Source organism: Empidonax traillii, unplaced genomic scaffold (assembly GCF_003031625.1).
Source record: "Empidonax traillii isolate 1590-97213 ecotype Southwest subspecies unplaced genomic scaffold, ASM303162v1 scaffold57:size2250009, whole genome shotgun sequence".
In the NCBI taxonomy this organism is placed as follows: Eukaryota; Metazoa; Chordata; class Aves; order Passeriformes; family Tyrannidae; genus Empidonax; species Empidonax traillii.
In genome coordinates, this window is record NW_020955250.1 from 114,155 (window position 1) to 140,512 (window position 26,358).

Consider the following 26,358-nt stretch of genomic DNA (forward strand, 5'->3'; position numbering starts at 1 on the left):
TTTTTTTTCAATATATTTTATCAAGGACATTAACTGCATTCTTACTTCTACTGTCTTTGGGAGAAAACAAATCATCCTATTTACATAAAATGCTGATGAGAGACAAGAGTTGGTTCCTGAAGCAAATCAAAATCTTGTAGTATGTCAGTGGTGTATATCACTGCTGTAAATGTTATGCATGACTTTATAGTTTGCCACACACACCAGCCTGCAATAAGGAAAGGGCATCTTTAAAGTTACTAGGCATGACTGCTAATAGACTCTTTTTACAGAAATCCCCACTGGAATCTGTAAATGCAAATGCAGATGCTCTGCCTGAACTGCAGAACAAATGAGCCTCAGAGGCAGCCCCACTGCCCTGATCCTCCATTTGTGCCCACAAATGGGGGAATTTTTTAAAGTGTCTGTGCCCCTCCTGGCCAATGCATGCAACAAACGTGCCATGGAAGATGTCAGAGAAGAGGATGATGTGGTTTATGCTGGTATTCAGGGTAAGCAAGATCACAGTGCATGGGTGAATGTACTTTGCAGTTTTTCTTAAGTCCTGCATTTAGGGTGGCTGAAGAACCTTGGGAAGTTTCTTAGTCTACATCCCTCTTAAAAAATAATCAAATATATTGGTTTCCTTCATCATAAAGGTCTAATGTATTTTTAAGAACACTCATGGGAGTTTCCCTTTTACTCCCTTAATTTAAAAAGCCAAGAACAAACAGAATTAGGCTTTGTTCACCCATCCAGCCAAACTGCGATTAGATATGGCGTGGAACCCAAAGAGTAAAATACTCCACAAAGAAACATTGAGCTGTGTTCTTTTATTTGACTTCAGCTTTCTGTGAGTCTACATGCAAGTCTCTTTTCTGTTTGTGCTCCAGTTTGGTTCCCACCTATCCTTTACTGAGTAGCAACAGTAACAACATATAGAGCTTTACAGTATCAACCCTTATTAAACTAACCTCTTGTTAGTTTAAAACAAAAGTATTGGGGTTACTGCATGTAATTGATCATAGTGTAGATGGGAAGCCAGTATTCCAAAAAACACAACACAATACTTTATGAAAAGATAATGATACACTGTAAAAATCAAAGTAGAGTGCATATTAAAGATAGAATAGTAATTATCTCTAACAAAGACTGGGTGTGCCAACAAGCTATCACAGCAAAACACGACTTTCAGAACCGTGCTCTGGAGAAAACTGGTAGGAAAGACCTTAGAAACAAATTTCTAGTGATGAGTGAAAAAAAAATCTATACTTTCTGGCTGTTGTTCTGGCTTGCTGGCTTGTGTTCTGCCAAAAGCCAGCAATTTTCTCTGAGTCTGCAAACACTAGCATTTTAATGGCCCAGATGAGTAGTAACCTTTGGCAGGTTTGGGCAGATAAGGTGGAATTAATGTCAAGTCCTTTCTGAAGGGATTTATTTACTCTCTGTTTTGTCATGGATACTAAAAGGTCAGATCCAGCCCAGATCGTGAGCATCATTACATATCTCTTGATGCTTCCAGGCCACTTGGATTGTGAAAACTAAGAAAAAAATCACAGCTAATGTTCATTTGAGTTCTGAGAGTATCTGATACCCTCAGGAAGAGGAAACATCCCACTTGGACACCTGGCAAGAATACATGATAAATCTAGACTTACATGAATCCAGGCTAAAATTCAAGCAAACCTTGTGAAGTCATGCTGCAGTGATCACTTACAGAAAAGAATATTAATTTGAAAGTTGGTGATTAGCCAGTAGTGATACAGTAAAGTTGAAGGTCATGATTTTGCCCAGAAAGAACTGGGGGGGAGGGGGAACAAAAAAAACCCAAAAAACCAAAACCAAACCTAAATAAACAAATAAAAGATAAGAGATTTTTGTACTTCAGGTAAATCTTACCATGTTTATTTTTTTAATAAAGAATTATTTGAAACTCTGAATTCATAATTTATTATTAGCACTGCAGGGCTACATGTTGAAAATTGATGATAAAGTATATTCATCAATATAGTAATGATTGTAAATGGCAGCACATAATTAAGTAGCCCTGATATTCTGTCAACTAAACAAATCCTTTTTCTTCTCCCTTTAAATTAAAAATAAAAAAAAGACATCTGCAATGTCTTTCAGCCCAAAAACATAAACCTTACTAAACAAATATATTATCTATTAAAAAAAAGTTTAAGAAAGCTTTTTGCTTTGTTCAAAAAATTAAATAGAGTAAAAGTCAATACAATAGACTTTTAAAGTTCATATAAGTATCCATGTACAAAATAAGATCCTTTGGGGCTGTATATTCTTATCAGCCAACACTGTATTGTGCAGTGTACAACTTCCTTCCTCCTCCAAGTCCTATATCTTTGGCCAGGATGTTAAGGAATTAACTTCACTGTCCAGCCATCCAGGAGCCACTCTGCAGTCACTCTTGCACCACTTGAGCTGGAGCCGAGGCCCCTTCACAGCTGCTCCCCCCACAGTCAGACCAGGTTTCCTTACCAACTCTAAAAAATCTAATCTCAGTTCAATAACTAAGTAACTAAATAACAGCTCGATCTGACGCCTCCAACAGGGAACCCTGAACAAAGTAAACTGTGTTCTTCTATACCCTCACAGTCCAAGCATGAGAGTCTGGGGGTCATCAGCTCCTGCTGTATCTCTGAGTGCCCCCTCACCTGCAGGGCCGTAGAGTCCTTTTTTTATGCCAAGGCTCAGCAGTTCACAGCCTCTTGCCTCAGAAACCTGCCACCCACAGCTCAATCTGCAGCACATATTGCACCTGCAAGCCCGGATACCTGCAACTGAATGTATCTCTTAACAGGGACACCTGTCAGTACCTTGCTGAAGAAAATGCAAGGTATATCTCACTCCAGTATTGATGGTTTCCAGGATGAGAACAGTTTAAAAAACTGGACAGCATTGGTGCTAGTTCATAATAATGACACTAAGACACCAGCATTCAGAACTGCTATTGGAGCAACCAAAACCCAAAGCAAATACAGACTAACCTACGACATATTAGCACATTAACAGCATTATTAAATATGTACTTCCAAAGGATACTTTAAAGTTTTGCTTGCTGTGTAGCAGGTCCAGAATTGCCTCAAAGATTGCTAGAAAATTTCAGCATATAAGGACTAATGAACCCTGGAAACGACCCTTGTGATGGCAGAATGAATCACAAGGTCACATACAAGAGACACAAATAAAAGCCCTACTTACTGCTTTCATTTTGAGAACAGTAGTGGACTAGAATTTTCAGCTGTATCCTACAGTCAAAGGAAAATAAAAAAACCTCCTCTCAGTTATGTGACTATGTCCTCTAGCAAAATTAGGATACAGTGACTTTTAGAAAACTAAGTTTGATAAAATTGAGATGTTTTTTCTTGGTTTTTTACTCCTGAATTCTTCAGTTCATGGTGTTTCTTACAGGAATGGTACCAAAGTATTCCCTTTGCTACTTATCAAAGTAATGAACAATATTTTTTTGTATGCACTACATTAAAGTTTAGTAGCTAAGTGGCAACAAAACCTGTGCTATAAAAGTTAATAAAAACACTACAACAAATAGTATGTAAGGAAATTACATCCAGCAACACTACAACAAATAGTATGTAAGGAAATTACATCCAGCAAAACTACAAGAAAGACTAAATAATAGAAGTAACAAAGCTACACTGAAAAGTGCTAGAAAAAAAGTAAATTAGAAAATAAAGATGAAAGAAAGAGGGAGAGGTTCTACAGAAGGAACTCTACCAGCCTCTATAAGCAGAAAAGATGACTCATCGATCTAAATAAACACTCAAATGTGCTGATCTCTATGTGAAGTGAACACCTTCATTGGCATAACCTTCACTGTGTCCCCAATAGCACCTCTTTTAACACTTGCAAATTTAGTAGCTTTCATTTTCATGAATGAGCAACCCCAGGAGCTTAGTGCCTTGCCTCAAAATATTCTGCTCATCCCTCTTAAATAAATCAATATATTATAAATATGTTTTTAACAGATTTATTATTACCTTCCTGTTCCACCTGCTATCTCACCCATACGCAAGCTGAGGGAATTTTATGCTAGCTCAAGTGTTTGCTCAGTGTCTCTGACCATCTCACACTGCAGCATGCCACAGAGGCCCAAGAAATCTGTGTCTGCAGCAGATTTTTAAAGAAAAGGTCATGTCTACAACACTGAATTAGCCCCTTAGCATGCAGTGATTAGGCAGCCTTTGCTCCTCTCTTGCTCCTGAGTCTCAGCCCTGCTAATTAGTAAACTCAAGCAACTAAGCTCCCACCTCTAACACGTTCTTCTCTGACTTTTCCTGGGAAGTGAAAAGGAATGAGTAGTCTCCTGAGTGGTAGCTCATATTTGAGATAGAAACAAACAAGCAAACAAAAGAAATGCTTTTTATTCCCTTATACATGCTTCTAAAATGCTCTGATCTTCTACCGCCTCTGAAGCCCCACACAGAAAAAGGCCAGTTGGCAGTTCAGGATGGTCTGAATACAAAGTTAACTTGCACAAACAACTCCAAAGTTTTGTAGTGAGCTCTGGAATCCAAAGCATTGAAGGACACAGCTGCAGCTCTCATAGTGTAGAGACTGACAGAGGCAACCATTTACGTGGCTTAGTGAAACATAGATGCATTTGCTCAGGCAACAAGTGACTGAGTGGGTTTAACAAGCAGGATAATAGCTCAGGGTGTCATTTTGATCTGAATACATAATTAAAGGAGACAAAGAAAAAGGCTCAGGTTTAGAAGTGTCCTTGAATATCTACAGCCTAATTAAGATTGATTTTGCCAATCAGTGCTCAGAACACGACTGTTGTGTTTGCACTTGTTTCCAGTAAAACATGTCAGCTGCCTAGACATCAGCATCGTTTATACAGGCATTACCCACGCAGAACACAGGGTGGGTTCAAACCTGGCCTGTGATGCTTATATACAAATCTTATGGGCTGCTATCTTTTAGCTCTAGATTACTCAAGACAAGTACAATCAATAAGGCTTGTTAGCCTGAGGCTCAGAAGGGCTGTAGCTGTTCTTTTCATCTTAGCTTGTATGTGTAATATGATAGGGCAGTGAGGGGGCACAGATGAAACAGTTTGTTACTTATGACAATATCAATCAATGCACTCTATTGCTAAATGAATTAAGTAGCACTGCAATAACTGGCTTTTCTGCTGCAACTTTGGTTTTTAAAAATTGCACAGAAGAGCGATATTGATCTGCCTAAGTCTACTACTATTTTATTTCAGTTATTTTGCGATGGAACAGAGTCCCTTCTACCACTGCCCCAAAATTTATGTAATCATAAATCTAGATTCATCTAAAGGCCCACAAAAGGATTTGAGCAGATGCTTTCCTGAGAGGCTTAGAATTACACTTTTGAATTTCAAAGGCATCTGGTTGACCCAAGAGGTCAGACTCTGGACCATTTCACACAAAGGTTCCCGATTTCCTGCAGCCCTATTTCTCTGGATGCCCAGACCACCAAAAGTCTGTGCAGTCAGATATATTGCTGCTGCTAGTGTTGTACCTGCTGAAGGCAGACCTACTAAACACATGGTGGTCTCCAGTGCTAGCAGTGCCCTGGATGTCAATACAAATGGTACTTGCCAGAAAAGACTAAAAAGAAATAGGTACTTTGGAAATTAAACACTTGTGCTCATTTGTACATGAAGGACCTGGGTTTAGCTCTGCATCTCATCTGAAGGAAGCCTCACCATTTCTCTCATTGTTCCCAGTAGAAAAAGAGTAATTTCTTTCTGGCTCACTAGGTCAGATGATCAGAAAACAACAGGGAACCTGAATGCAGCTCTGGGCCAAAGTGACTCACCTTATCACAGGAAAACCTCAGGAGATGAAGCATTTGGTGTTGATCAGCTGTACTTTCATCCCTGAGGGAGGTCCAAGGCATATCAAGAAAAATAACCCAAGATAGCATGGCTGCACAGAAGTGAAAAAACTGTGTTTTGAGCAATATAAATGCTGCAATTTCAGCCTTTAGCCACCTATTAAGAACATGGGAAAAGTTCAGTATATTTGCCAAATCTGAATTACAGTGAACCCATTTATATAGCAATGTGCTTGAAAGCTAGCAGGTATACTTGGGCCAGGAAGATAGTGATTAACATATAAAGAAACAGGTCTAATTGCATGATTTATGACAAATTAATAAAAGGCCACAGCTCACGGTCTGGGGCTGCTAGACATGTAGGACTGACTGCACTGCTACTTTAGCTGTGACATGGTGGTGTTTTGTTCATCACTGTGCCTGCTGCTGCTCAGACAAATAAACCCTCTAGAATCATTTGATGCTGCATTAAGTTTTGTGCCTGAATATATAAGGGTCCCTAGAAGGCAGCAAGAGGATTCTAGTTACTTTGCATATTAGAGAAAACAGCAGCAGAACTGAAGTTCAACTTAATGTTGAATTGTGTGGTAACATCTAATAATTTGGCTTTTTACCTGGACATCCATCAGTTACTCTTTAGCCTGTCTCTCTCTGTTTGACTCAAAGACAATGCCATTTTTAATTTTGGTAGGGTGTTTTGGGGGAGAGTAGAGGGGTTGGGACAAAATGTTTTCTGGCAGGTACAAAGCTATGAAAAACAGTCTAGGATAAAATGGTTTAATAAATAACAAGGGCTTTGGAGGGCATGGAATCAGCCAGATTATTTCCTTGAATGACAATATTAGGACAGAGATAACCAGGGAAAGGCTTTAGTGGGCCTGGAACCAAAAAGGAAACCTGGAGCCCCCCAATTCAATCTAATTTGACAGCGGAACATCCAGAGTTTATGCAGATAAAATATAGAAAAGAGGTGTTTTGAAGTGTGAATTTGTTTATTTTTAGATACCCACTGAGAACATCCCCAAAGAGGAAACATAGGTGGCTTCTGTGTGAGGGTTTATTTTGTTTTTAGTTTTTATTTTTTGCTTTTTTAAAACTGGGAAAAATAAGCAACCATTGCAGTTGATAATAAGGATTCTGTTAGTATAGATCAGACTTTGATTTGGTGTATGCAGTTAGAGGAAATTTGCTTCCTTCTACTTCCCTTTTACAATCAACTATATGAAGTAAAAGTCTGGACTAATTCCAAGGGACTAAACCAATTATGATAAATAGCTAAATTTGTGAATATGTAGAATCAACTGATCATCACATAATTACTCAGACTCCCAAGGCTACGGTAAAACTGTGGCAGCAGAATCATTGTTATTTTTGTCACAGTAATTATAAATCATCATCCTTGCATTCTTGCAGATATGGCTGGATGAATGCCACCTGAAATTCTGCCTTTGCTCCATATTTCAGATTTGCTTCTCCACTGTCCTATGAATTTATTTTTACACACACACAACTGCTCAGCATGTTTGCCAATAATTCTTCAAACCTGCCTTAAATATCTCTGAGTCTTTAATTTCATAAGAATATTCCTTACAGATCACCATTTCTGTTAACCTTTATAATGATGTATGCATAACCACATGCACATATTTCTCAGGCCAAAATAGTGCACATATTTTACAAGGCTATAACCAAATAATGTCCATGGATTATAAACATCAGTACCATTATAAGCCTCCAAATACCAAGCCTAAGCACTAAAAGCTGACCTCCAGCTTGGTAGATGGAAAAGAAGAAACAAAGTTAGGTGAAGGATAGTGTGAAGTCAAGGCCTTATTTCAAGGCAATGTGCTGCTGCAGCAGTTTGTTTTAAAAATCACACTGCAGATATGCATTTGCTTCTAATGACTCTGGCCATCCACAACATGTAGGCAGAAAGCCCCTCAAGATGAACAAATTGGCAGAGAAACAGCTTTCTGAGGAGGAGGGAAAAAAAAAGAAAAAAAGAAAAAACTGAAAAAAGAAAAAAACCCTGCAAACTTCAAAGCAAATGAGAAAACTATGTAAGTAACTTTCAAGTTCAGCAAGTATGTAATTGCATAGCCCCTACTCTACAATATGTTAAGTTCAGTACCTAATTACAGGTGTGGGATGAAATCCTGGCAGCACTGGAAGTTTTATTGTAGAATTATGTGGAATCAACATTTTATATTTCCTCATTTCTAAATTGCTATGTTTCATGGCTCATTCTGCGAATGTAAATGCATGAGTTAAGTGCCCATATGTTTGCCAGATCACGGGCTAAAATTTTCATTCACATGAGTAGTTATTTGTACCTGAATAACCTCATAGATTTTAGAAAGCATTGTTCAAATCAGTTACTGTTTGCTTTTATGTAGAGAAAGTATTCCCACTAAAAAGGAGATATTAAGAAGTTCCAAACCCCCTTTAACTGTCTTTAGATCCTTTTTCACTTGATAATTTCCACGGAGAAATTAAACATACCTCTGAATTCTACAGAAAAGTATCCAGGTAATCTTTGCTACCCTCTTCACTATAATATATACTTAAGTTGGACAAACAACCATAACAAAAGCAGTCTCCTTTGGCCCTGTCCAGTGCGATAGAAGAATAATTAGCACCCAAAGTAAAATGAGAGAAAGAAGAAAAAAAAAGGGGGTGGGGGGGAAATAGCATGAAGGAAGAAGTCAAGAACATGCCTTTTTCATTCCTGAAGTATACAAAATTCTCCTTCTCCTTCAAGGATATTCAGCAGCACACTCAGAAGCTACTAGATATGACCTTCAGGGTCAACAGATTTCAAAGAGTCATTTTCTCAGAGGGTGACTATTTTCCCTTTCTTTGTGTATATTTTCGTAAGTCCCACAGGCTCTGCAGATAGTAGGATGGAAGAGCACATCTGAATGCTTTCTCCTTACTACAGTACCTAATCTTGACATTTACCACCAACCAGAAGTTGCTACCTGTCGTGTGTCAATCATGAACTATGTACCTGCTATACAAATCACAGCTACTTCAAATTTTCAAAATCATTCTATGGGGATAGTTTGTCTTTGGCTGACTGAACTTTGTTATGGTTTGCTGGGTGTAATTTGCTAACACAATGTGCTCTCTACAGAAGTCAGCTGCACATTTCAGCTGTCTGCACTGATGTAATAAGAAACTTGGGAACAGATCTAACTCTGCTTAGACATTATAAAACTGTTCTCAATACCAAAATCAAGAGTTTTTTATTTTCCTTCCAGAGGAAACAAAACCAAGAAGGGGCTACACATATCAGTGCACTAGCTTCAAATCTTCCTCAGCATAAATCGTTCAAGCCTTTGGTAGTGTGCTTGCATGCATGTAACAAGAAATAAGCTGAAGTTAAAAAGTGTGAAGATATTAGAGAGTGTTTATGAAGGATCACATATTGGATACACATAAAAGCCTGAATATATACATCTGGGGCACAAATTAAAAGCAAGGAAAACTACCTACTGTAAAGACGCATAATGGACACAGTGACAGATGTTTAAACAATGATTCCATTGTAAAACAACATAGAAACCATGAGGTGGAAATCTCTCCTAAATTTCTAAAGAATAGCTTTTTTTCCACATACTGATTTATGGGAAAGATATTGCAATGTACCCTCTTCCTTGGAGAGAAAGTCTTTACCCTGAAGTACCAGGTGATGCAAGAAGACGGTATCTGAAAGATATTCTTTAAGAGGATGATTCTTGGTATCTGCTCTTCTGACTAAATTCTACCTGTTTCCATTTACTGACTAGTGGATCACAGAAGGCTTTTCAAGAGCCATGTTTTCAATATTTTTTCTTTCCTTTTCCTGTTTAAGTTTTTAACTGCAGTTCAAATGAGAAAGCACTAAGAAGCATCTGCTGAGCATATGCAACTGGCAAATATTACTATTAATGGATGCTGCTAACGGAAAGATTTTTTCACCAGGCACACATATATCCTGACTGGCATACAAACACTCAGTCTGAAGGACTCAGCAAGGAGAGATGAGTAAGTGTGGACCAGTTCTGTATAGCAGAGTGAGCATCTGAACCCACAGACTATGAGGAAAACAAAGGTCTGGCACAGAGGATGTAAAAGACACTTTAGATGTTTAGAAAGTCTCCCAGTGTCAACCAACTGTAACGCAGAATTAAAATACCTGGATCCAGAACACAGACTGAAGTTTTCTTTTGATATTACATCTAAACTCCTACCCCTCAATCTCAAGAATCTCAGTTTTCCCCCAAAGCATCCAGAAAAAAGATATGAAAGCATCAGCCAAAATTGGCCATCATCCGAGTGCCACAAGAACCCGCACCTCTTGGATTCATAGAGATTTATGGAAGGAGATTATACAGAATTGCTAGACATTGCCAGAGTTCACTTTGGTCTTTAAAACAGTTCCCAACTGGAAGAGGTAAAGTTCTTTTGGATCAGCTTTCTTAAATTAACTAGGACAAGTTTGGATGCTTTCTTGACTTACTATCAAGACAAAGACCCTCCTGAGGTAACCACGACACATCTTTTAAACTGGTTGGTTTAATTTCCAGATGGAAGCTATTGTAAACGAAATCATTATTTTTGAGAGCTGAAACTAAAAAGAAAAATAATCCATAAAAATTCTTCAAAGTCCAACTAAAGTCATCCCCAGAAAGCAAGTATCTTCTCTGGAGAAGATCTGTTCATTCTTACCACTGATACGGGAGTCTGCATATATGAAATAAAAATACGTGACTCACATTTAATGTTCTCTGAGCACAACAATTGACTAGTTTTTATTTGAGTCAAAGTTTATCTCTTCTTCAAGCATTAAAAATTTATGTATATGGAACTTTTAACTGGGTTTCCAGAGTAGCATTTGTACCCTCAGCTCAGTAAAAGAATATTTATTCCTAGAAGGTTGAAAGTTCTTCAAGTATTACTGTGTCAGGATTTATTCTCTATTTTGATTTGCTAACGCTTTAATTTCACCTTGGATTACAAACTTCACAAATGTACCTAACTCCTGTAACACAGGTGTAGGCAGCTCCCCAAAAGTGTTGGACACACATCAAAAAGTTTCATGGTTAAGTTAAATCTCAAAGGAACACAGACAGGCTTATTTATTCTGCAGATAACAAATTTTGTTCTTACTTTTTTGTACCTGAAGGGACATTTTAAGGACTTCTATCCTTCCCCATTGCCTGAGAAACAGCTTTGAGAATAAAAAGTACAATTGATATAATGACCTTCAAGATTAATGATTATATAAGTGTTTTTAAAGTTCTCATGCACTAAAACTTGGAAGCCACACCAAAAGAATATAAAATATGCACTACACATTTGGAAAGACAATGTATTAAAAGAGGTCCTTCATACTAAGAATAATACTTGTATTCATTTTTTAAAATAACAGCAATCTCACTAATTATTCTTTCTTTTTTAATTAGGCAACATATCTAACAAACTATATTAAATATTTATAATTTATCAATATTAAGCATTAGAGAAAGACTATTTCCAGACTCAGAATATTCCAGTATAGGCACTGGCATTTAAAAAAAGATAATATGAAAGTTTTAATAAATTAGGGTCCTCTCTATAAATCACCCAGACCTATCTGATTTTCCATTTTCCCATTTCTGCATTGCCACTATGCAAAGATCCAGTCTTAATGTTGAAGTTTCTGTGAAAACAATGCTTTTTCAGGGAAGTACCTCAGAAACAGTTTGTAGGGGTGTCTCTGCAGCTGATAGCTGTCTAATGGTAGGAAACACTGAGTATATTAACCCAAAGTGGAATACAGATCTGCTAATCAAGGAGACAAGAAGAACATGAGCAGAACTAAAAGAGCCTTGGTTTCTGCTGATACTGACTGAAGATGCATTGAGACAGGTCTATTTTCATCTTATATATTGAAGCTCTGGTCACTGACTGTAGCTTTCTACCTCTTTGTTTGTCTCTCCTCTCATCTCCATTTCAAGTATCATGGTAATTCTGTCCTTTCTCCTCCTTCCAAGGTGCTCAGCAGTTTACAAGTATGTCTTATCACTAAACCTGGTGCCTGTATAACATCACGCCCTTCAGTCTTAGAGGGGTTTGCAATGATTTGTTCCTTGCTTGCCTCTCCTCCATTTTCACTAGCCACAAGCAACAGGTTTCTATTTCTCTGTTCATGAGCTTCCCACTATGGGAATAATCAAACGTTTAGGAAGGGCTCAGGGCAAAATAAGTACAATCTTATAACAGCTACTGAAGACCTGAACACTCCGAGTCAAACCATCTTATTTGGATTAATCTAATCTAATAGTGAATTAGTAGAAGTGACACACTTTTTAGCAGCAGGAAAATCTGTCTTATTTTACAGTAAAGGACAGTACTATTACTCTTGTTAGTCCATTTGCCACAAAAGAATTGGCTTTTCAGACAGCTAAAGCCACTCAGCTGTTCCAAAATATACCGAACAACTGGAAAGAAACTCACCGAGCTTTGGAAACATATGGATTAAATAACTATTTGTTCCATATTTATTCAGAATTTGTAAGGGCACCTATTTGTAACTTCACATACCATAAAACGCAATTTGCTAACAAAAAGAATGAAAACTGGTCTACTGATATAAAAGACCTGCTGGCTAAAATCCACCATCTGAGAGGAGATGTCCACTGTTTTCCACATTAGTCATCTTAGAGTGCCCATCACTAACATTTACTCTCTTAGTAGATGCCTGGAAGGGAAACGAACAGCTTTCTGGCTGTGGCAGACAGAACTGCTGGAGATGGTTGGAAGAGAAGTATGTTTTAGGGCCAGATGTCACCAACCAGAGCCATGCCAAGCACTCTTTCCACTCCAGTCCATTACAGACAACACTAAAGAGTCATACCGTATAGTTCCTGACATGAAACAGTGAAGAGACAAGATTAAACAGAAAATATGCGATATAGGAATGAGAAAATGAGGAACATTTCTCAGCCTTCCTGTGCTAAAATATTACAGAAAAGATACATTTCAGGTAATTTGCAAAGGTGTAAGATTGGGAGGTCAGTAGCAATGGCACAAACTGTCAATAACCATGTTTTTTGTATTTTTTTCTGGGTCAAGGTGAACTATTGTTAAACGCCAAGCACAGAGAATTACTGAAGACATTACTGATGGATATCATGTTAATATCAGCACTAAATTCTCTAGACTCTACCTTAATATCACTTTACAGTTAACCAACTACAAAAGCACAGTGTAAGGTCATGGAATTCATACAGAATTCAGTTAGCTTAAGGCTAACTTCAGTATCTCAACAGTAAAGGGTAATTTGCTATCTAAGTATATCCATTTTATTAAGGCATAAATCCATACAGAGTGCACTTAACAAAAACAGATATACTGACACTTTGAATTATCCTCCCAGCAGAAGAACTGCCCTGGTGATATCAAGAAAGACAGGGTTCCTGAGAATATACTCAAAGGCCACATTTATAGTCAGCTCAGTAAGCTAAACTGGAATTAGAAGCAAATTAATAATATCCAAACAGCATCTCAAAATCAGGAAGTCTTAAATTAGAGCAGTCCTAAATACAACAAATGGATAATGGTTGCCTCTTCAAAACTTGTAACAACATAGTTCCACCAGGAAAAACAATGAAAACTTCTGGAAAACCTTGCTTACTTCATTCCTACATTCAAATAGCAATTGTCTTTTTTTTTTTTGTCTTTTCTTCTTAGAACAAAAGTGATGGAAAAGAAAATAATCCATAGATACTTATCATTTGACTGGTAATAATTACTGTGTATAAAGGAGAGTAAATATATCTTAATACTAGTACAGCAGGAAGCATTATAAAAAGACAAGCAGAAACTCATTCTCTAATCCGAGCAAACAATGTAGGACTTCTCATTGCTACATGCAGAACTGTTCCTTGCTTGGAGGGCATTAGGACTGGGAGCTAAAAGATGCTTTAGAATAAATTAGCACAACTGTAAATCTGACAAGAAGATTAATATTCTAACTATGTTCACAATAATTAACTCACCAAAACAGTCCCAGAGTCATTATCCAGCTAGGGTGGAAATGGGAAAGTTTACAGCACCCCTGTAGATTTATAAACCAATTAAGAGTGACCCTCCTCTAGATTTCATTAGAAAAGCCTCTGGTTCAGCAAAAGCTCACACATACAAGTAAAAAGTTTCCTGATGAAAGGTGATGCAAGGGATCTTTATCACCTCTACAAAATACTTTTCCTGCTCCCATGAGAATTACATATTGCTATTGCATCCTCTGCTTCCTGTCAACTCTCCAGCCCTCACACAGCATCCTCACACCTGCAAGAAGTGGGACTGCCACTGTGGTACTTTTCCATGGGGTAAGCTCTGCTTTATACCTTGCATGACCAAGGTGTCATGGTCCAACATTAGAGAAGCACTTCTAATACTCTGATACAGCTTTGGGCTTAGGGGTCACAGCCCCCCTTCTACCCACAGCCATCTTCTACCTTCCATGTGCAGTGGACAGCAGATTTGTAAGAAGTTTCACCAACCACCAGCCAGCTACTGCATGTGTATGGGTTTGCAAAGAGTATGAACTCTCCATGCTATCTATGCCATTTTCCCCCTTCGTTGTCTTTCTGCACAGGTTCATTTTTCTAATATAAAAGCCTTCTCAGCAACTGTCAGAGCAGTCTCCCTTTATCTCCAATTCCACAACTACTTCTCCTTTCAAAACTTTGTATAAATAACAACTCTTTTCTCCTTTTGTGGCATACATCTATGCTTGTTTCATCCCCTCTCCTTTGTGCCTTCCTGCATAATTGTATTTTTCAGCTTTGAGGAGTATTTTTCAATATAGATAGCATAAAAATTGCTATCTAAAATGAAATAGCATTGTATCACAGCCCACACTTCTTTCCCAGTAAAATACACAATTTGGACTGACTCAAGCTGCGATGTGTATGCAGGTAAAACAAATTCTGAATTATTCAACACTTAAAACCACTGAAAAATCATTTACTTGTTACAAGCCATAAGATTTATGTTTTATGTCTCCCAATCAATAGCTAGTGTGTCCACACATAGCTGATTTATCCATATTGAAAATATAATTATAAGTCTAGTCTGCTCTGAACCAAGGAGTCCTTTTGTAACAAGATTATTTAAATACAAATGGGGTTGGAAAATTGGTTTTAAATGGCTAATCTGTCTTGTCTTCAACTCCAGCTGTAGAATTTACTAACATCATAAACACAGGCTGAGTGAAAACTTAAGAGGTTTTCTGATTCTCCTCGCGATCTGTCTATGCAGCACTCATTAACTGTGAAGCTGATGGGAGCTGTATGCATGCCATGAGAGGAGGATAATAAGCCTTGTAATCTCTATAAAGAGAAAGGGATTTTTACTAGTGATATGTCACATATGCTGGAGTGCAAGCATCTGTCTTATCAGCAGCCCAGTAAAGAATTTATGCATCCCAGTCTCAGATGCACTGAAGGACACCTATAACATATGGGTGGACAAAACCTATACCCACGAGGCTGGAAACTACTCAAAAGCACCACTTGCAATATGGAGCTTCAGACACTTGTGAAGATGTGATTTGGAGAAATTTCATTTGGGCAGACTTCCTTGGGGATTGTGAAAGGCACTGCTGCCCTCCTGCTGTCTCCGCCAAGTGTGGCCAATGGTCCATGACATGCAGTGGGGAAAGGCTGGGCCAGTGCATCCTCCTTCAATAGACACTGCAGTTCTGCCAACTGGGAACACACCATGACTTTCTCTCTGGGTCATGTAAATGGACTGGAAGAAAAATACAGATCAAATCTGACTTGGGCTGAGTGGAGATAAGGGTTTCTGTGAATTTTAGTTTAACAGCTATAGGATTTTAAGCCCTCCACTCCCTGTAGACAAAAGGTAACCTGGTAATTTGCCACCTTGCCCAGACACAAGACACTACTAACTTAAATCCTTCCTAGACAGACCACCCCATCCACCCAAAAAGGATTAATGTGCTAGGTTTAGCTCTGTTAATTTTCTTTAGAGTTGCTGGTATGGGACTCTGTTCTGGGGTTGTGCTGGAAACAGATTTGGTAATTTGGGGATGTTTTCATTTTTGCTGAGCAAAAAATATCACTGAACCAAAACCAGCAAAGATACAGATTCCTAAGTTTGAAACTACCAAACTTGTGACAGATTGGTAGTGTGCACTGTCACAGATTGTGACAGTGGAGGCTACCCTGGGGTGCTGCTTTCCTAACCTTGTGAGATGGTCCACTCCACTGCCTCGCCTTAAGTGAAGGGCAATGGTTCTTTCCTAGAGGTGTGCAATGCAGAACTTCCCTTACAGCTATTCAACAGCCAGATGTTTAGGAGAAGCATTATGTTGTGCTTGTCCTCATTTCCCCCCAGGGTCTGAAAAAACCTTCAACATTCAGCGGGACAGCACACTTCTATGTTTCTTCTTAGTTTGAAAAAATATATAGAAAGGATAACTGCCAGTAAAACAAAAATGCACAAAATTTGAGATTATAATTCTATACATGCTTCTGAAAGCCTCAGTGGTTTTCTTCATTGTGCTCTGAATGGCCCTCTAAATCTAATTTAATTCAGTGAAGCAAATCCAAAAGTGTCGGGAAAAAAAAAAAAAAAAAAAAGCAAATCCACTTTCTCTTTAGTTAAAATAAAAATTGAACAGAAGGAATTCCTGATCTTCATTAATTCCTTGGGCAGGCATACAAGCTCCTAAGTGTTAATGAGACTTGCCAGTTTAGGTGGACTGAAGTGTCTAATGAAAAGTCAAATGGGCCTACTTTGGATTTTCATTATCAGATATTTCCACCAGTAAAGTTTGGCAATATATCCTAACAAACCCTTCAAGCCCCCTGGGAACATGTAGCAAATTGTTCTTCTGGACTGGAATTAAATTACTGGCTTGCATGGTCAGTGTGACTCCTAGAGACTAATGTGAGGGGAAAATTATCCAAATCCTTTCTCAGAGTTACCTTTTCCACAGACAAATTCTATTTCGTTTTTCCCCAGTTATATAGAAAATTAACCCCTTTAGCCTTTGGTGTTTTCCATTAGAAACATGTACAAAAAATATCTCGCCAGAGAGCAAGCTTCCAGATCTGCTGAAGCTTTAGAACTCACTTCAGGATCCGCCCTGAATCAGCTTCACGCCTGATCACTCTAGTAAAACAAAAGAGTTCAAGATGTTCCTAAATGTTAATTTATCATTAAATGCCTGCTAGGCTTGTTCTTATTCTCCTGTGCAATATGAGATGCCAGATCAGAAACTCATAAATTGCATCCTTAGGACATGAAGATTTGCTATGGTAAATTCTATGTGTTGTTTTTTCAAGTTTCCCTTAAAGAAGAAAAAAATTACAAAAGAAAATAAAAGTACAAAGGTTTCCAGAAAGGCCTGAAAAGTTTGACATGTAATAAAAAATTAATTTGTCTTAATATAAAATTTTAACAAGCCACATGGTATTTTCAGGCAAAGAGGCACCTAACACCAAATCTGTAAAAATATCTCAGTTATGGATTTCTGATTCCCAAGGGTGGAAATCAAGAGACAGATTAAAGGATTACTATGTTCAGTCCAAAATGAAATTCCACTGGTTTTAAATATATTTTAAAAAAAGGATAAGTATCTGTAGCAAAGACAGCCTAACAAAACATTTTAAGTGACAGGTGAAGCACTTGACAGCTTTATGACTATCTTAGGGCCAAAGTTGTCTTTCTAAAGGAAGAAGGATTTTAATAGTTTTCCCTAAATCAAACCATAGTAGACCAAGGACAGAGACAATACAATGGATTTTAAAACCTCAGAAGTTAATCTCCCTGTGTATAAATCCCCACTGCGGGTAACATACGCAGGGAAAAATTAAGCAGCCCTTCTCCTGTCTTCCTGCTGCACTACAGCTCTCATCATTCGCAGTCACTAAGTTCCGGAAGTAAAATCTGATTTTGTGACATTGCATTTAACCAAAGTATAAACCAAAGAATAAGTCTACTTGATCACTCTTCACATACTGCCTTTCATTTTCATGAAGAATCTGTTTCTTTTACCACCACATACTGCCACACCACCAGTGCTGTTAATCTCAGAACCACAGGAGATAGCACAGAAAAGATGCTACGTTTTTTACCGACTCACTAACAATTGACATGTTCCGTACAAAACGAAGACTTGTAAATTTTTTCATCCACACCGGTGGAGGCACTGGTACCCCATGCACTCCTACCGACAGCACCTGGCATGGCTACACACTGCACTTGTGACACAGCAAGCATGAAGTCTGCATTAAAATACTAGGCAAAGCCTTGAGCACTTTTAGTGTATATGCTAAATCATCCCTCAACTCGTCCAGCTGAGGAGCAATTTACCACCCATCTCCACCAGCATGAGCTCTGTTGTTCTGGCCAAATATGTATAAGACACAGAATTAATTTCCATATTTCCTGGAGAAAGCACACAGGTGATTAGCCCCATTTACCCTGGTGTGCCTGAATCAAAGCTAACCGGGCACAGAAGCACGTAGGTCATTTTGAGTGCCCTGAGCACCCCCATAGTCTGAAAAACAATGTAGTCCTGAGGGCCTAAACTTGTATTACACAGTCAATCGGTGACATAACCCATAACCCATTTAGATCAAAACATCTCATGAAGTCACGCGAGTCAGCTCTCTCTCTACACTCCAGCACTCCACTGATGTGAATCTGAAGCTGTTTCTCCAAATGCCAAAACGAGCCTGAACCAGAAAGGTCTTGGGCCAAAGGCATTCCCAACTCAGACCTACCCAGATGGTATCATCTTGTCTGTACTGTTTCCAGTTGCGTCCGGTGTCGCTGAACATCAGTGTGTAACTGGTTACCCAGTCTGAGCTCCCGTACCGACCCTGGGTCGCGACTGCAACAATCTCCACTCTGTCCCCAAGATCAACCTGCAGCCACTGCTGCTCGTTTGACTCCAGAGGGGACCAGCCACCAGCTCCTGGAAGAGATTAGACAAAAAGAATTTAGACTACAATGACAGCACAAGATATTATACTTTATGTAGAGCCACGTAATTATTTCAGCTCATCACAGGGGACTCTGCTTCTTGTTTGTATTTTTGTACTAGGAAATACACTACATGAGATGTGCTTCTTCCAGGTTTTCTCTTTTAACCTATATTTCATAGGGAATTTCAAATTTCTAAGAAATTTTTAGGAAATTTATTCTTTTGCAGCTGGACAAACATCAGTGAGGTTGGCAAATTCTCTGTGACAAAAAAAAAATCATACAATCTTGTAATTTTGGGAATGCAGACTTGTAACTTTCAGTTTGCTTTGACTTTTTTTTTTGCTATGTTTTGAAAGAAATGTAAAAATTTTAGTTATCTTTATTTGAGCCCTACTAAGTATTTGAAAGAATGGTTTAACTAAAGTTTGTAAATGCATAATTTGTTGTAAAAATAGAGACCATTTGACTGAACAACTAAAAGTGCCTTCACACTGGAAAGTGGTCTCTCTTACATGAGCTTGTAATTCATGTTTGTCCTTTAAAAGTAAAGATATGTGCTATTGCTTCAGTTCTTTTAGAGGTTAAACAGGTCTGCAGTAACACCAAGCCAATGAAACAGAACTGCAACCACTGCTTGCGTTTTACCACTTCGCTTACCACAATAAATGGGAGCTTATGGTTAAAAGGCAAATCATTCCAGACTGGAGTATATTATTTTATGTTCTCTTGCTTTCTTTTACACTCTTAAATTATAGGCTATGTTTATTTTCCTCTAGCTTGTTTCTACTTACAGACATTTATTCTCTGTATACACCCAGCGTTCACTTCAGGCTTACAAATAAGCGAGCAGTGCAGCTGTGAAGAACACAGAAGCGCCATCAACAAAGTATCCAAGGCAGCAAATTCTGAAGCTGCCTCTGCTTCTGCAACCCATCTTCTTTTTGTTCTGTCATTATTAATGAAGTTTACAAAAGCATGTGACTACAGTGAACACAGTCACATTGGGAAGGAAAGGGGGAAATACAGAGTTGGGAGTAAAGGATTAACAATTCCTCATATAAACTGCAGGAATGATTGCAAATAAGCATTCCAAACAAAATTCATCTCTAAACTTTGTTCCTAAATATCCGGATTTATCTTAATATTTTAATCTTATTAACTGATCTGTCTCAAAGTTGCTCCTTGAAGAGTTCATTGAAGTGAAGAGAGTTGAAATATTAATAAATGTGGTTTATAACAAAGAAATCAATTTCAATAACTTTGTACTTTAAAAATATCTTTCTCCTCCTAGATTGCATTGTACTTTCCTACTCACAACTGAAAGTTCTTTGTCTAAGAATAAATTTTAGAATTTTCATTCTTTACAATACATTAATTTAGGATTTATCCTAATTCCTGAAACAGAAGCCTATCTATTCCACAGCTTGAACTGAGTATCATTTCTGCTCCCCCGGATGACTCAGTTTTCATTCCTCTACAACAACTCTCCAAGGAAAATAGTTTTGCAACTAAACCAGTGCATACTGTTTGTTAGTGCCGTGATTTATCTTACCCTTTTCAATCACAATAGAAGTTGTCATCATTATGATTATTTTACCTGCCTTAAATAGAATACTCTGTCCTATGAGCATGCCATAAAAGACCTACTGAGAAAATTAGGAACTTCATCACTCAGTATTTTTGTCTACTTCATAGTTCTTTTAAGTCTAACCTAGATATAGTTTATGTAAGACTATAGTACTTCATTTTAAAAGTCCTAACAATGTTTCTTCTCCAACCACCTTTTTTTTTTTTCATATAAAGAACACTTCTTTCTGCCTTTAAGACACAAACTTTGTAACTGTATTCAAAGGTAACAACTGCAGATTTCTCCTACACCGAAGTGTGAATAATGTACATAGAATCAAAAGGCAAAATTCCTTTGGTTTGTAATATTCAGTATCTGAAACAGACTCTGAAAATAATAGTTGCTGCTTTTATTACAGTTTTATTCCAGGAACTAATCTGATATAAAAATTTGGTTGAGAAGTTGTGATAACAAAGTTGTTCCCTTCAAGACTCCAAAGAGCCTATCCTAGATGTTTTCATAAATATTAAAAGAAATCTGGACATTTTCATCTTTCCTTTCTTTTCTTTCTATAATATCAACAGTAACAACTGGATTGAGAAAAACACTTATTAACAAATAACTTATTTGATGAGTTTTCCATTTTAAAAAAAATAAAAAACTTTGTTTTCTCTGTTTGTGTTTATACACAAATTCTTAAGCCAATCTTATTAGCACAGGTGCTTTCCAATATGATATCAAATATCATAACTAAATAGCTACTCTGTGTACTTTATGCTCTGTCCCTTTTGCTGCAAGAAGTGGCAGGAATGTGATATGTTTTCCACAAAAGCGTTTGGCTTTACTATGCACTGCTATTTTCCAGTTTGAGCACAGCACCTCAGGCTTATAATTTCGAAGTCAAACGAATGATACACACTGAATGGAAATTTGGGAGATCAGTGGTGAGCTTGAGCTCTAAAATCACAGATTACATGGTTTCTCTGAACTGCATATCTCTTTACATGAGCATATTTGTCTGCTGGAAATGTAACTCTTTAGATGTAAGCACTGCATGACACAGCACTGACACCTGCTTGTAGCATCACCTCTCCAGAGCTGGTCTTGCAGGAGGGGTATCAGTTATAGGACGTGTCTTTACAGAACAGCAGCTGCTTCATATATCTTTTCCAATGGAGGAAAAAAAGCCCACTGTATTTTCCTCTCCCAAGCCTTCCATCAGTACCGTTTCCACAGATGGACAGTAATTCTACTGTTGTAAGAATGGCAGCTAAAATCCCTGCAACAACAAAGCTGCATTGGCTGCATGACTGAGGGCAGAACTAAAGCTTTTCCCACTGGGTCTCTCTCACTTCTGCTAATAAAGCAAACATGTAGCTTCTGCTTGCTTTTGTGGTTATCCCAAATCCTCACCAAATACAGCTGTGAGTGCAAAAAATCAATAAATGTGGTTTTTTTTCCTCCATATTTGCTCTGTTACACAGAGCAGGTGGCACAAGGGATACTGGATACTGCTACAATCTGTGTCTTCACATTTCTTTTATGCAGATCATTCCTTATAGTGTATAACTACCCCATCCCATACTTTTTCTAGTAAGTAGCAAAAAAGCACATCCAAAGAACAGCAACTACTTACATTTGCTTCTCTACCCACTAGTGATGCTTGTCCTGGGGTTGCAAGCAGACCCAAGCCAAAGGACAAGAAAGTTCTAATAGGCAAAAACATGGGCTATTGAAGACACTATTTACAGGACATCAACCCCTTTGAACAGATACAAGCATAGCCCTGACACCCTTTTACTGCAGTTGGGCCCAAGAAAATTGAAGAGGACCATTCAGCTTTTAGTAAGTGTGGCATATATACAAACCAGATAAAATTTGGCCTTGGTTATGCCCCCCAGATCTAAACATTTTTTTGGGGTAATCTGGAAAGTACTAATGACAAGATGCTAAATAAAGTCCATGTTTGGCATTTTGCAACATGTCTGAGAGACATAGAATTTCTTCTTCTGCCCATCAGACTCCCACTGGCATTGATGGGATTCTGCACATTGTACTACATTCCTCACAGTTCACACATTTCATATTTTCTATGGATCATTTCAAAGGAGACATTCAACATGATATGGAGAAAATGCTCCGGTGAAGAAACAGTACCACAGGAATCTGATATATTGCTCATATTCTCCATGGTAACAAATCATAATGCTAGAAGTATGAGTAGAGCAAAGATCTGATGGTTTGTCAGCTGGAGACCCATATGATTCCAAGAAATATGATCAAATACTTTTATTTTTTTTTCAGGCTATTTGTACATTTTGCCTTAGTTGTTTCAAAAATTGCATTTAAGCCCAGTGTTACACAGTCAATGCTTCTTGCTGTTCCCCAGGGCTGCTCAGGATGCCCATGCTTATTTGCAGTTCATTAATACAACACAAAGGGAATTATTATTTCCACCCTACAGTGCCTTGCAAACAGCTCAACTGGCTTTAAATTGCACTAAAAACTCCTAAACTTCCTGCTGCAACTAAGTGCTTCCCTGCTGCAGAATTTTACTTTAATGCCCAGATCAAACACTTCGTGGCCATAAAACAAATTCTTTTTGACATTATATATGTTTTATATTCTCATACATAATTGAGTATACTGACTATTCAGGCTAAGAGCTAATAAGAACTTTGGGTGATACAGTGCTATTATAGCAATTTTCTTACTATTTTTTTATTATTTATTTACTGTAAGCAAAAAGGCTGATAAATCCCTCTCATGGATAAGCAATATATTTCATAACTCCGAATCACATTTATCAGAATTATATTAGCTGCTTTACTATTACAAGTACAGATTTATCAGCATTTTTATTGAGCACTTTCAGTTGTTCACACAAAGGTTTACTCATGGGTTGTTTGTGTGTGTGTGTTTTTTTTGAACAGCACATTTCACTACCACAGGCCTTTTTTAAACAACAGCCTTTTAGTTACTGTTGTCTTGTACTGAATTAACTTGATGAATCAGAATGTTCTATTGATGAAGATCTGGGTTGTGTTTTTGAAATTCATCTCCACCTGTTGCATTCATATTTACATTAACAAATATATTGATCTGGCTTTCTACCTGGAGGCATTGTTCCTTGCAGAACTGTCTTATCAATTACAAAGCAAAACCAACTCATCAAAACACTATCAGAAAGTCATAGCCCAGTCCTTGCTAGTGAATATTATTTCTTGTAAAGATATCTACTGTTTGCATTCAAGTGAGGGTCAAAGAAAGTTTCTTCAGCCACCATCTAGTACTGCTTGCTCCTCCAACCCAAGATGGAAAACTGTACTGGTTTGAGCACAAGTGGACTTAGTTTTCTTCATGTAGCTGGTATGGGGCTATGCCTTGGGATTGTGCTGGAAATAGTTTTGATTGTACAGGGATATTTTTGTTATTGCTCAGTTTTATTTTGTTACTGCTTCACTTACACAAAGGACAAGGCCTTTTTTACTCCTTACCCCACCTCACCAGTGAGGATGCTGGGGGGGCAGAAGAAGTTGTGAGTGGACACACCTGGGATATCTGATCCCAACTGACCATAGGAATATCCCTTCCTGTGTGGCTTCATGCTCAGCATATGAAGTTGAGGGAAAAAGGAGGAAGGAGGGGATGTTCTGAGTGATGGTATTTTGTCTTCCTAAGTCATGTAATGGAGCTCAGCTGTCCTGGAAGTGGCTGAACACCTGCCTGCCCATGGTAAGTGGTAAATTAATTCCTTGTTTTGTTTTGCTTGTGCATAAGGCTTTTGCCTTACTTATTAAAATGTCTTTATCTCAATGCACAACTTTTGTAACTTTTACTCTTCTGATTCTTTTCCCCATCCCACCAGGGGGTAGTGAGTGAGTGACTGTGTCGGGCTGAGTTTCTGGGGTTGAGCCATGACACGTGCCCAACGTGGGTCTCAAAGGATTTGAGGTAATTACAGATTTGATTGGAATGTGCTAGATGGAATTTATAGCTGTTACTGCTGTTGAGCTATTAATCAGCAGGCTTCTGTGTTTGCCATGGGGCTTGCTTCCTTTACTGTTTATTAGACTCTAGTGCTCATTAGTAGCTACTTTCTGCTTTCGCTGCTTGCTGTACTGCTTATCATCCAACTCTGCTGTGCCTGGGAACATTTTGATAACAGCAATGGCCATGTGCCTGGGCTGGCAAACGGCCAGGGCATTGCTGCTGCTCCTGTGCTACTCTACTGAACTCCAGTGTGAACTCCATTTGAAGGGGCTGTGACCTGTGAATGAGTCCACGTGGCAAAAGGACACCCCAAAGTGTCTGTGGCTGTGAATTAGCCCATGCCAGAGCAGGTCTATCTCAAAGTGCCTGTGGCTTTTGTTACATCTGAACACATCTGGTGCATCTTTGGAAGGGATTGTGGCCCCAGGATAAGTCCACACTAGAGAAAATACATCTTGAAGCATCCATGGCCATGCATGAGGTCATGCTGAAGTGTATCAAAGCACGTGGCCGTGCCCAAGCCCCTGACAGAGCAGGTACACCCTGCAGACACTGCAGCAGTGGGTGAGCCAGGAGCAAGTTTAGTTCTGAAAGGACTGTGGCTGTGGGTATGGCCACACTGGAGTGAGTGGCTATGCGGGATTTCATTATTGTTGGGGGTTAAACCACAACAAGTACCCGTGTGAAATCTGCTGCCACTGCATCTGCACATTCCTACAAAAGTCCGTGCAACAAAAGAATTAAGCAAAGTAGAATTAAACTTCTAGGTCTCTGAGTTGGCTTCAGCTCCTCAATTACAATGTATGCCTCCAAAACATGAAATAAATGTTGCTGAAACAATCCACTTAGGACTCGGTTTCAATACTCTGTCTTCCTATTCTCATGATTAGTGCTAAAGGACAGCATGCAATACCAAATCTCTAAAAAACTACACCTTACCCCTCCCTACATGACAAAACTACTGTATTGCAGTTAAATACAATCTGTTTCAATTTCTGACTTTAAACTGAAATGTTTGTCATAATTTTAGATATAATTAATATCACTTTAAAATACAGTACAATCAGAGCCTGACTTGCAATAATATTGACTTTGAATCTCCCTCATTTCTGCAGAAAAAATTAGCCTTTAGAGCCATTTGCACAATCTCATAAGCATATCTGTTCACCATCACTTTGGAGACAAAGGCAGGGAAAACTCAAACATCTTTCTCAGTGTTTACAACTTTTTTCTGTTGAGCAACTATCATATGACTTTTTACTTGTTGAAAAACTTTGGTTCAAGAGTATATATATGATATAATAACTCCCATCTAACACTTCTCTAATGAACTAGCAACTCCTTTCCATTACTGATAAGCACATAAGAGAGAGCCCTTTACTGTCTTTCTACAGATTTATCAAATGGTGTTTGATTAAAATAGACACTTCAGAGATGTTTAAGAAGGGAAATTCTCATTTATTTTCAATTAAAATCTTTTTTTCTAGGAGTACAATTTTTAGTGATTATTAAATTTAAAATCATTCAAAATCTGATAATACAGGGCTTTCCACCTTTAGAGGCTCAAACTTGGGAATAAAATGGGAGTTAATAACCCAAATTTGCAGTGGGATGTCAAACGATGCCCTAGATACTGCCAACTTCTCTTTTCTGGTACCAAGTTTCATCTTAATAGTTCCTCCTTGTGCGTGAGCTCATTATCTGGGCCTTGTCTGCAAAGTTTTTATCATATTCACTGTTTCTACCATTGTATAACCATTGAATTCGACTGGAACTTTGTATCTAGTCACTACTATCTTTAACACCTACATTTTAGAACGGGACCTCTAAATTAACGACCTTCAGGCTCTTAAAATTACGGAAACTCATCAAAAGAAGAGAGATTATCTGAGCTTCCTTAAGGATTTTTCTTCAAGAGAAGTAGAGAGTTTCCAATTTAATAGAAGCTTTCTATAATAAAGGAAGAAATTGCTCCT

At 38.1% G+C, this 26,358-nt stretch overlaps 1 protein-coding gene across 1 annotated transcript in view; it reads right to left on the minus strand.

Annotated features, from left to right (window-relative positions):
- LOC114055526 (contactin-associated protein-like 5) overlaps positions 1-26,358 on the minus strand; it is a 200,759-nt gene that overhangs the window by 101,739 nt on the left and 72,662 nt on the right. Inside the window, exon 3 of the mRNA XM_027879776.1 lies at positions 18,618-18,811. Within this exon, the coding sequence (XP_027735577.1) occupies positions 18,618-18,811 (194 nt within the window). The remainder of the gene's footprint in view (positions 1-18,617; positions 18,812-26,358) is intronic.